The sequence below is a fragment of the Toxoplasma gondii genome, chromosome VIIa, assembly GCF_000006565.2.
Source record: "Toxoplasma gondii ME49 chromosome VIIa, whole genome shotgun sequence".
NCBI classification, from domain to species: Eukaryota; Apicomplexa; class Conoidasida; order Eucoccidiorida; family Sarcocystidae; genus Toxoplasma; species Toxoplasma gondii.
The window spans coordinates 3,895,725-3,906,987 of NC_031474.1; the positions used below are offsets into that span (position 1 = coordinate 3,895,725).

At 53.6% G+C, this 11,263-nt stretch overlaps 2 protein-coding genes across 2 annotated transcripts in view; one reads left to right on the forward strand and one right to left on the reverse strand.

Annotated features, from left to right (window-relative positions):
* Positions 1 to 2,683, forward strand: part of TGME49_201520 (protein phosphatase 2C domain-containing protein) — a gene marked incomplete at its 5' end in the record, with an annotated part of 5,378 nt that extends 2,695 nt beyond the window's left edge. The window contains 5 exons of the mRNA XM_018779170.1: positions 154 to 348; positions 498 to 673; positions 1,190 to 1,289; positions 1,540 to 1,758; positions 1,927 to 2,683. Of these exons, the coding sequence (XP_018637438.1) occupies positions 154 to 348; positions 498 to 673; positions 1,190 to 1,289; positions 1,540 to 1,758; positions 1,927 to 2,009 (773 nt within the window). The 3' untranslated portion in view covers positions 2,010 to 2,683. The remainder of the gene's footprint in view (positions 1 to 153; positions 349 to 497; positions 674 to 1,189; positions 1,290 to 1,539; positions 1,759 to 1,926) is intronic.
* Positions 2,684 to 5,430: 2,747 nt separating this feature from the next.
* SAP18 (Sin3-associated polypeptide SAP18) lies at positions 5,431 to 11,070 on the reverse strand (the record flags this gene model as incomplete). Its single annotated transcript, XM_018779169.1, has 6 exons — positions 5,431 to 5,821; positions 6,406 to 6,845; positions 7,566 to 7,651; positions 8,190 to 8,301; positions 8,796 to 8,944; positions 9,642 to 11,070. 6 exons carry the CDS (start codon positions 11,068 to 11,070, stop codon positions 5,431 to 5,433), a joined length of 2,607 nt encoding a protein of 868 aa, XP_018637439.1.
* Between the last annotated feature and the right edge of the window lie 193 nt (positions 11,071 to 11,263).

Sequence of the window (11,263 nt, forward strand, 5' to 3'; positions counted from 1 at the left end):
GTTTGTCTTCCAGTTTGCGTCCAGGGTTCTATGTTTGTTCCATCTGAACTTTGACGATGGTTGTCAGATCTCCTTGGGAGCTGGTGCCCCCGATGCGTGTTTGAGTAATCCTTCCCGTATACATTTTGGTGTGTATATTCCCTCGATCCGCAGCTGTCATTGTCATTGTCGAACACCTCGACCACAAGGAGGAGGTGATTGTCCAAGGCCGGGAGATCGTTCCATCGATGGACGGGCATTTCGATACCATTCAAGAACTGAACAGTCGCTTTACCGAATCTGCGCCTCGCGAAAAAATAGAGATTGGCAACAGAGAGCGCCCCTTCAAACTTCACGTCGTCAACGTTGGTATGGCATCGAGTCCCAGAGTAGCTAACAGAGTGCTTGCCAGGAATCTCAGAAGTTGCTGCAGCTCCAGATGCGACGTGGGGGATGTCTCGTCTTGCTGTCATCCCCTTGGCGGTTTTGTGTTTTCTCTGTCTGCGCGCCTGTGGCAGGTGACTCCCGGGCGATGTTGGTAACACGCGAGTCCTACGCTGCTCTGACGAGAGATCACGTGCCAGATGATCCAGGGGAGTTGAGGCGCATTCAAGAGACTGGTGATGAGGTGAAAGTGGAACGCGGTTGTTTTCGGATCAGAGGTCTCGCAATGAGTCGTTCGTTTGGCGATTTTGTAAGTTGTTTAGGTTCGCAAGGAACGTCAGTACTAGCATCACGGAAAGGAATCTTCTGAGGGATCCGGAGGGTCATCTCAGGATACATGCGCCCTCCCTCGCTCATGCGGCCCCATCAGTGGGTCCGTCAGGTTGAGCCCGCCACAAGTCTGCTGTTGTATTTGTATTCTGATATTCACGCATAAAATTAGATATATGACAACACGTATTTCGCCAGCGAACGTGCTTACGTTGCTGTCACCTCCCCTGATTGATGCTTCATATCGAAATCTTAATCCGCATGCTGCAGGCACAGCGGGGGCAGGAAGGGAGCTCGCCGACAGTTTTGGTGCAGATATGTATACACAACTATGTATTGGTTTATCAACTGCCGCGCTCAGAATTGCTTGTCAAATCTAGACACAGTTTAGTATTCGCCTGTCAGTATTTTCCACGGCTGCCAATGTTGGACAGTGGCACACTGCCTGCAATAGTTCGTCCACGTTTTTATCCTTTCTGGCTTCTATCTGCCGTAGGGGAAAAAGGATAACCCTAGCCCGTCGCCAATCACTGCAAAACCGGATGTGAGATATTTCTACGCGACATGGGAAGACGTTCTAATTCTTCATTCTGACGGTAAGGACGCAATACCAAGTTTGATTTTGGGCAAGGATCTCCGACAACATCTGTTCCGACATCCCTACCAGCATACAGTGCCCTCACTTTTTCTGTTGTGACGCCTCGTCTATACAGTACATCTGCCTATCGATTTGGCAGTCTCTGGACTCTGTGGGGACAATTTCTTTTTTGAAACGAGGCTGAGGACAGCACCACTTAGACCCGTGGAGTTGTCGAGGCGCGACATGATCTCTGTGGCATGCATCAGGTCTTCTTGCTGAGAGCGACAGATGGGAAGAAGTTGCTGGTGCGGCTCTACAATGCATGGAGTCCGAGCCTCGGATTCGCGGCGTTGCAACCTGTCTCGTACAACAGGCTTATAGAAGAGGATCCACCGACAACATTACTGCCTTGGTGTCAACATTTCAAAAACCGTGTACGCGTCCTGAAGCCAAACTTGAAATTGTCTCAATGACGAGGAGAACAAGTAAGTATACTGAACGTTGTGCTGTTCAAGCAGCACCCGCAAGGGTCTAGGTCTTGTTTAACGTAACACACTTGAGAGTTTCTCCGTAACATTGCTCGTATGGTTTAAGGTGCCTGACGGACGACTCGTACGTCATGGTTTGTGTGTGTTCTGTCTGTGTGTAACCAGGTTCACCACGAAGGCTTCTGAAGGAGGACTGGACGTTCAAGCTGACACCGGATACAGCCGACTTTTCGTTACCCATGTTCTAGATACCTAGAGCGTCTCAGCTGTAGTGTTGACGACCACAGCGAAGACACAAAGCTGAGAACCCCAATGCTCAGATATGCCCCGGATTCTTCAAAGTATGTGCGTCCGTCATTTACGCGAAGAACCGCAGGTCAGAAAATGCAGTTGCTGTCGCAACAGCAAGAGGTGCTCACAAGAATATCAACAGCGGTGTACGACAGTCTTTTCCTTCTACGTTCAACTAGAAAAAGGAGACGGTGAGACTTGACAAGAATAGCAACGACATGCATTCCTTTCCCCTGGAGCAAGCAGTTTATGCTTGCAGTGTGCGCAACTGATCAGCGGAGAGGGTAATTGTTACATCGGTTGTGACCGCCAATGTTGTTGCCGTAAGGAGTGAAGGGCTCTTTCTGAATTTGTTTTGCAATTCGTCAGTTGCATTTGAGACAGATATCGTTTCATTTTGTTGGCTGATAAACCAGATTAGGGATTTTGGGTGGAGATGGCCTAATCATTCAGGTGGATTGAGCGCTCTCGATCACGAAAAACTACCCTAGGAAAGCTCTAGGTCGATAGGCTCGCGGCACTAAATCCTTCGTTTCTGTTACTTCGCAGAGCGTTCGTGTTTGCCGGTACGCGTGGCCCCGGCAGTTTGTGTTAGGTGACGAACTCTAAAGCATAATAATCAGAAGAAGTTGTCCAGATGGCGGCATCCAGAGAAAATAGAAAGATAATGACGTGCTAGGACTGTGCCCTCTTCGAACTTTACATTTTCTCCTCAAGTCTGCACGCGGCATCGGGTTTGGTACTGTCACCGTATTTATATATATAATATATAAATACGGTGACAGTACCAAGGATGCTGCCTGCTGCACGCAGCTTTGCATTCTCAAAGGTGGTCGTTCCAAATCGCTCTGGAGTCTTTGCTCCACACGTTGCTCCTGCGTTCGCAAAGACACCGAAAGTTAATGTGCAGACATGGCATTCGGTCCTCGTCGCCGGCGGAAATACTGTGCTGCGGTGGGTCCTCCAAGTTTTAGCAGGCGCCACACAGCTTTGCCGTGGTCACTGGACACGTAAAGGAGGAAAAATCTGCGAAGACACTTTTTATTTGCTCTCAGTCATGAAATCGTCCTGCTGCTGTCAGCTGGCATGTTATGATACGCGTATAACATTGATTTAGGCAAATTATCAATCTAGATATTGTCCGTCTCGCCCTTCTGTACAAGATTGAGAGGGCTTCGAGCCATTAATAAACCACGTTCGAAGACAGAACCCATTTATCGCAGACAAGCTCAAACTGAACGAAGACGCAGAGGACAAGAAATACGCAGTAAGACAGAGACGGGCAGCACTTTAGAAGGATACTTGCTGACAATTTGTTCCAAACCGGTCTCACTGGGGTCTATATTACAAACTCACGAGCCTGGCACCACAAGCTGTATCGTCCGCAATAGGTGACTGTAGCCGACACCACTTGCTGGTGCTGTTTCATTGGTCGAATGAGAGGTCTGAGCCTTTTCTCCTCGCAACTGCCCCCACATGCAGCCATCGTGTAACACTGAAAGCGGAAGCATCGCTTCGACATCGGACAACCGATGGGCATGTATTCCACCAAAACTCTGTTTTGTCTGAGTTCGAAGTGATCCTTTTTAGACAACTCAAGATCACATTAGGGTTTCCACAGGGCGTCTGTACTGTAACTTTTTGCACGCTGAAAGGCAGCAGGTAAGCCAAAAAAGAAGACGCGCTTCTTTAGTGGAGTTTCAGCTCCATGCGAGTGCGGTACCGACACAGGTTGCGACGGGTAAAGTCTACACACGGCTTTTGTATCCAACACCACATATGCGCCCTCTGTACTGCAGTGCTGGAACTACATGGTGCGCGCAGAAATCGACGGATCGTGCGACGAAACGAGCCCGACGGTTGCGGAGGCGGATTGATCACCGATGGTTGTGTTCGTTTCTAACATACCTCTCTGCTTGAGGGGGTACTTGCCAGCTGCAGAAACTATTCTTGGAACTCCAGCGATTACAACAGTTAGTGGCCCACATTCGTAGTCTAGCGTGGGCTGGGAGTCACTGGCCAGTGTGCAGGTCTAACACCTGTAGTAATTAGGGCCAACCAGCGTCGCATGTGTTTCTCTTTTACTGAAGAGCATTCTCGACGGCAGGCTACAATGTAACAACACAAATTCCACAGCAGAACTAGGTAATCAATTCTTTCTGAGGTTTTACATGAGACCCTTAAGTTCCGCACGCGGCCGGTGTGCTCAAGCGAAACAAAACACTCTAGAACTGCCTGAGCACAAAAAGTGAGCTCGGAAAGCGGCTGCAGTTAAAAATCCTTGCCTCGTTCACGTTCGCTACTGTTTTTTTCTCACTTTCGGCATCGTAATGCCTGGACCAGCTAGCCTCCACATCGAGTCTGCATAACGAACGTGCCGACACCCCGTGTAACGCAAGATCGTCGCCGCCCGACCACACTGTATACCTCTACTCCGCTGGGAAGGATTCTGTCGCAGAAACGTCCGATTAAGTTGGCAAACAAGTACTGGAAAGCACAGAGCAAGCTAACAGCTCAGGGCGAGCACGACCTCGACAAGCACGCAGAAGCATGTGATATATGGAAGGCGGATAAAACAAATGCGACAGCACCACCCTAAAAACCACACAGCCCGTCACTATTAACTTTCACCTCTAAGAATAGGACCTCTCCTGTCGCGCAACGCTGGATCCACAACTGTGCCACGCACGACTACCAAAACACGCAACCCCCATCCGAACTGAATGCTTTGCGTATCATCTTCACTGAAGAAAGGGTGATTCAGATTCTTCGACTTGATATCTGCGCAGTCGTGCCCTCTGTTTTGACGATATCCGGTCGTGCGCATGCCATTCCCCTGGATGGCATCCATTTCTGCCCCAGTCGTGCGCTTATTTGTTCTGTCCACTCCACGAAACTGTATGTGCCACTGTTGTGCACGGAGAGGGGCAAGTCAAACAATCCATCATTCCCACACAAGTTCTCGCGGCGGCCCGCGGTTGAGACCGATATGCTTTCTCATTTAACACCTAACAAAGAAGCGCGGCGAACCCTGAACCATTCTTGTGACCGCGCCATGCCCACCCTCTCAGCCCGCACACAGTCCCCCTCTGGGCAAGTAACGCTTTTCCTTGGAACTACGCTATCTTGACTACAGCTTCCTCCTACGTTGTACGCATTCTGACTGCTCCGTCACAAGTGAGGCCCTGCAAACTGGGGCCATTTGCCATCGGTCACGCGACGTTCTGACATGACATACTCGACAGAGTTCAACATGCTCAGGATCAGCTCTACATGGACTGATGAGTCTACGCGTAATGCGTGCGGGGCAGGCGTTGCAGATGGTTTTTCTTATGCATCAGTTTGCTGTAGCAGCCTCTGCCTTGTCTTGCGCACGCGTCATGCATCTGGGCCTTTTCTTTTCCCCAATCTCGCCGACCGCCTCCTTTCCATAGGTGCATCCTTTCTCTCTCCCTCTTTCTCTCTCTCTTTTTCATCACGTTGTGCCACGCCCCTGCCACTTTCCTGTCCTTGCTCTTCGTCGCTGGCGTGTCCTGTTGCATCGGGCAGCTTCGGAATAACGTCTCGTTCAGGAGAGGCACTATGTGCCGAAGAACTCCCTACTTCACTCGCTGATTCCTTCTCCACTGGACGACTTACGTCGCGATTTGCTGTGTTCTCCACGGATGACACAGCCTCGACGCCTTCCTTGCTGTCTGTCTGTACTCCCTCGCAGCTCTCAACGGCCCGCGTGCTTGCCTCTCCATGGACAGCGCGCATTCCATCCTCTCTGAGTACAGTCGCAGACTTGGCGAAGCATTGGAACCGTATCAGTCGTCTTAAAGGCTCGTACGCTGGTTTTAATGAGAGTTTTATTTCTACTGAGCACTATATCTCTTCCATCAGGTAGGCCTGGCTCAGTTCTTCTATTGTTTCCTTTCGCGCTACAAAGCTTGCCCATGCTGGCTTTAACACAAAGGAGGAACAACAGCGTCACCAGAACTCATTAGTCCGAATGTCTCCGAAAAGACGGCCTACGTTCTGGAAACGCAAGGCACAGCCTGTGGCGCCACTGCAAAGTGATGGCTATCATTGCGTAGAAACACCCGGCACTCTATCTGGTGAAACACGAGCTTCATGACCGAGTTCGACGCTGTCCCACTTCACAGCGCCTCGGGTGCAACTGATGCCAAGTGCATCAGAGGCAGCGTTCGACTCTCCGATTGATTCCAAAGTGCAGTACACACATGTATCTCCCACCCATGGTTTTCTCGCCTTGCAGGGCATTGACGAAACATATACGGAAGAGTATCACCACTTCTGGATACATGGAAAATACTTAAACTTTGAGTCACTCTTCCGTCTGCGTCTTACTCTGCAAGGATAGAAGCGGCGCCATGGTCTTTCCTCTCTTCCGGGTCATCTTCATCGTCGGTGTGTTGGTCTGGAGCCGTGTATCGTTGACGATACGGGAAAGCCTCCGGTTCTCCCTCACCGTCTTTCTTCTTGTCGTCGCCTTCTTGGGGGGTCACGTCGTCCGTCGCACTACCTCCAGACTTCTGCTTCTCTTCGACCGGCGTCTCGTCGCCACCTTTGTCGAGACTTATGCTCGCTGCCTCTTCCTCGGCCTCCCTATCTCCGCTGGAGTCCCCGACCACAGACTTCACACCCTCCGGTTCCTCTTGAACCACCTTTTCCCACCCTCCTGCCGTTGTACGCATTCGCTGCTGACCCGCTCGAGACACGTGGTCAGTGTCCTTCTTCTCCTTCACGATCGACAGAAGCAGAAAGTCGCCGATCTGGAACTTCACGTCCTGCAAAGGCGCACACGGAACCAGACAACAAAGCGCTCTTTCTGGCGAAAAACATGGACGACTACGAAGAGGCGAAGAAATTCAGAAGACAGCGACATCAAACAACAGGAGAGACACGACACTGAGCTGAGCGGCCACAAAAACGAAGGCGCTCTGATACATTTTTACACCCCCTTCGCAGTCCCGTAACATTAGCTGTGTGGCGTATACCATTCCACGGGAACACAGTGCGTACAAAGACAGACAACTCTGGCATTCTAAATGCGGAGAAAGCCGCGAGGGAATTCTTCCTCACTCTCCCTGGGGACTCCCCGAGAAGCATTCTCTCTGAGTTCTCGTCTCCTCCCTCGGTGCCGAGATCCACAAAATCAAGACATGCGCATGGCCTTCCTTTGCTCTTTTGCCGATTGGGAGCGATCGAAGCACACCCACAAACTCGAGCCGCCACAACAGAAAGCACTGACACTTTGAAAGCAGACATCAAAAAACGAACTTCCGATCAATCTCCCTCTTTCCGACTTCGCTATACAGCCGGTGACCTCGCGAGCCCCCACCAGAGACAAGCGTGACAAGAACAACATGCATAACCCATGCTGCAGATCGGAACGAAAAAACTCAGCGAGGCGCAGACAAGCGTAGTAAAGATTCAAGGAAACGCGCCATCTTCATGTATTTCAGCAGGAAAGTCGAGAGGGACACGGAATTGCGGTGATTCCCTACTGCCAGAGTTTTTGAGTCTTCTTTCAGATCGGGAATCGTGGAGTGCAAGAGCCCTATGTCTGCAATCACGTTCTTTCCTGTTTTGTCTGCAGACACCAACACCGGGGACCAAAAGTTCTCTGTACACACAGCCCTGTGTCCCTCCTCTAGTCGTTCGGTTTTAGTGCTCGCATCTCTGCCACTATTCCAGACGTGGAAGAAGACAATGACTGTGTGCAGAGAGCGCTTGCCAGTCTACATGGATCCAACGCTAGCACACATCTCCGTCGCTTGCTTGGCGGCAGAAAAAAGCTAGCTGCGCTGTCTTTTCTTCCCCGGCCCCGTTCCGTCAGTTGCCAGGTAGAACACATGTCTAGGAAGACGTAGCGGACAGGATTTTTCCAGCGAAAAGACGCGTTGAGGAAGCAATCCCAGGCTGTGCCCTTTTCTCTTCTATGTGAGGCCAACTGCTGGCTGGTCAAACGAAGCAGAGCAAACATATTGCAAAGGAACAGCTGCAGCTGCGAAGGAAAAGAAATTTTCCGTAGCATGTTCTTCATCAAACTATACTTATGGAAAACCCTAAAACTCGAATGTATGATTGACATTTAGCCGCGAATACACAGTCTTCCAAAGTCGACTCACCAGGATACACGAGCCGAAACTTCCACACTGCATGGCGGTCCCTGGCTTCCCAACAAACGTCTTTGACCAGATACGCGATCTCTCTTAGTTTGCTGTCCATCCACGCATACACCTGAGCAAACACACACACAGAAGGCTTCCAGAGAAAATGGAATCTCGTTTTTTGACGGACACCTCCCCTGTGTCGAGGTTGAAAACGCGAAGCTCGGAGGAGCAACACACCGAAGCGAACAGCAAGGACGGCTGACGCCTGTGGACTGGAGACCCCTTTTCTCACGAGGAAGCCAGCCAACAAAGACGTGAACAAAAACAGTCAACCGCCGAACACAGCGAAGCCTCGGAGAGCGAAAAAAGCGTGGAATCGGAGTGTGAACTCGCGCCTCCCTAAGAGAATTCGATACGGCACAGACACTTGGCCATTTGCACCCCCCTTTAGAGCGTTCGAGCAACCACTTTTCTCGTGCCGTGACCCCGTCTTTTTGTTTGCCTTGGTGTTCCATCGACTTCTGTCTTCTGTCCCGCCGACGCACGCTCCGCTGTGACATGAAAACGGGAAGCGCTGTTTTCTCCCTGTTTCCGCAGTGGACTGCAGCTGGGAGAGCGTACCTGCAACTCGTCTTCGACTGGCTCGCGGCCGCGCTGTTGGAACTGCTCGAAAGAATGCTGGTCGTCAACTTTGTAGAAAACCCGAAGAAGAAAAGGAGGTGTCGTGCATCTGTCCACCATCAGCGCAGGTTTCAGCGTCCGCCTCAAGGCTACGGGGCATGCACATCAAAGGCATCGAGAGGAGAACGGAACTGCGGGGATTTGGGGCAAACGCGCACAGAAAAAGATCTGAATAGGACACCTCGGCGAATAAAAAACAAAAGTCACGGACGACGAAGTGTCTAGGTGGCGGTGCGCGCAGACCGAACACCCACGCCTGCAAAGACACCAGTGCCGCTCTTTCCACCCAGTGCCTCGCCCTGTCGGGGTGCGTGAAGGAACTATGTGTCGACGCTGTAGATGCCGAGGAGACAATCTGCTTATCACTATGCGTAGGCCCGTCCTAAAATTTGCGACACCGACCGACACACGAGCAACCACACTCTGTCTCGCTTGGTGGAAAACGCGGTGTGTCTATTCTGCAGCCCCCGGATTGCCACCCTCGTGTATGACATGCCTCTGTGCTGCCACGGGCAGCCTCGATGAACCCAATTCCGAGTTCTGATCTTCTCTCGCTTCCTTGCCCACATGTACCCCCTCTTCTATGACACAGGTGCCAGGGAATTCTTTTGAGAACGCTTCGAGTCAGGCGAGACGTTCGCGTACGAGTACATCGTCCAGAACGCTCTGGGGAACGAGCTCGAGGCAAACCTCGGTGGACACACAGCCGTGTCTCAACAGCACGCAAGTTCCTAAAAAGACAGCCAATTCTCTGCGAAGCTGGTGCGCGGCATCGATTTTTCTCACCTCGTCTCCGCTCCTTCATGATGCCAGCCATTTCCGCGTCTTGCACGAGTTTGCGTCTCATCATCAGCCGCTCCTGGAAGAAGGAAGGCGGGGGAGAACTTCCCCGGGGCATGGCAGAGCTGCCAGGCCGACCCCTTTCTGTCCACGCGTCTCGCCTTCCGAAAGCGCCTCCGCCGAGAAGGTCGTCCCGGAGTTCTTCGCCCCGCGCCCAGCGATCGTTTGGCCCTCCGCGGTCGGCACCAGTGGGGCGACCACGGTCGCCCGAGCCCCAGAATGCGCCGGGTCCGCTGCGGGGGTCAAAAAGAGGATGGAGTCCCCGGCGGAGTTCAGCAGGCGTGCGTGAGAGGGGAGGGAGCAAAGGCGTGGTGCTGTGCTTGGGGGGCATTCGCGAGGCGAACGGGTGATCTGGCGGCAGCGCAGCGAGAAACTCCTCGTTCGCGCTCCGCCCGCGGCGACTGTCCATGGCCCCGGGTCCGTGAGGCGACGCATGACGGGCGCCATTTCTTCCAGGGAGGAACCGCCAATTCGGGTACGGGGAGAAGTCGCTGCGACTCCTGCTCACACTCCGACTTTTGCTGTGGCGGCGGTTGCTACGACCGCCGCCCCCTCGCGAGCGAGGATTCCGACGGGGCTCCCGTTGGATCGAAGGACTGGGGCGAGGAAGTCTGAGACTGCGGCTTCGACTCGGGCTCAAGCTTCTTCGCGGGCTGTGCGCGCCTCGGCGACGGCGGCGACGCGGGCGGCGCCCCTCGGGAGACTCGCGGCGAGCCTCTTTCTTGTCGGTTCTCAGCCGCGAGTGCGACCGGCTTCTCTCGCGGCGCGGACTCTCGCTACCGCCCTTGTTGGCCTTCGTGCGCGACTTCCCGCTCCGGCTCGGCTTTCGCCGGGATCCCACGGCGTCGCCGGGAGACGGACTCCGCGAGAGCTCGCGGCGGGGCGAGGCCCGCGGGGTGGCCGCGCGCCGGGCCTTTTTTGGCTTCTCATCTTCCTCCGACTTGCGCAGCCACGGCTTGTGTGTCGCGTCCTTCACTCCGTCTCGGACCTTGTCCTCAGGTGAGCGACTAGAAGTCCTGTGGCGGCCACTGCGCGACGAGAGGCCCTTCGGTGGGGCGACCGCCCGGAAGGACGCTTTCGACTTCTCCTTCTTCTGCAAGGCATTTTCTGCCCCCTCGGAACCCGGCCGCGGAGAAGCAGACGCGCGCTTCTCCGTCCTTCGCTGCTTCGACCTGTGCCGCCGCGACGAGGTGGACCGCGACCGCTTCTCCTTCTCCGCCCGCCGCTTGTTCGAGGCAGACGCGCCAGAAGTCTTCCGCTTCGACACGCGCGGAGACGGCGACCGACGACGCCTAGAGGAGGCGGACCGAGACATCCTCCTCTCTTCGCCGTTGTCTCCCTCCTTCCTAGGAGAGCGGCTACGGTGCCGAGCCATGGGTGGAGAGGGGCATGTGCGGGGACTGCGTTCGCCGGGAGCAGCTCGGCTGATGTGAGAGAGAGGCACCAGGTTCGAGAGGCGTGGCCGGACGCGCGAGAAGGCGGAGTCCGTGGAATAGCGACACAAAGAAACTGCGCAAACACGCCCGAGGCGCGGCGTCTTGGTGACTCAGCCAAGGAAGGGGAAGAGA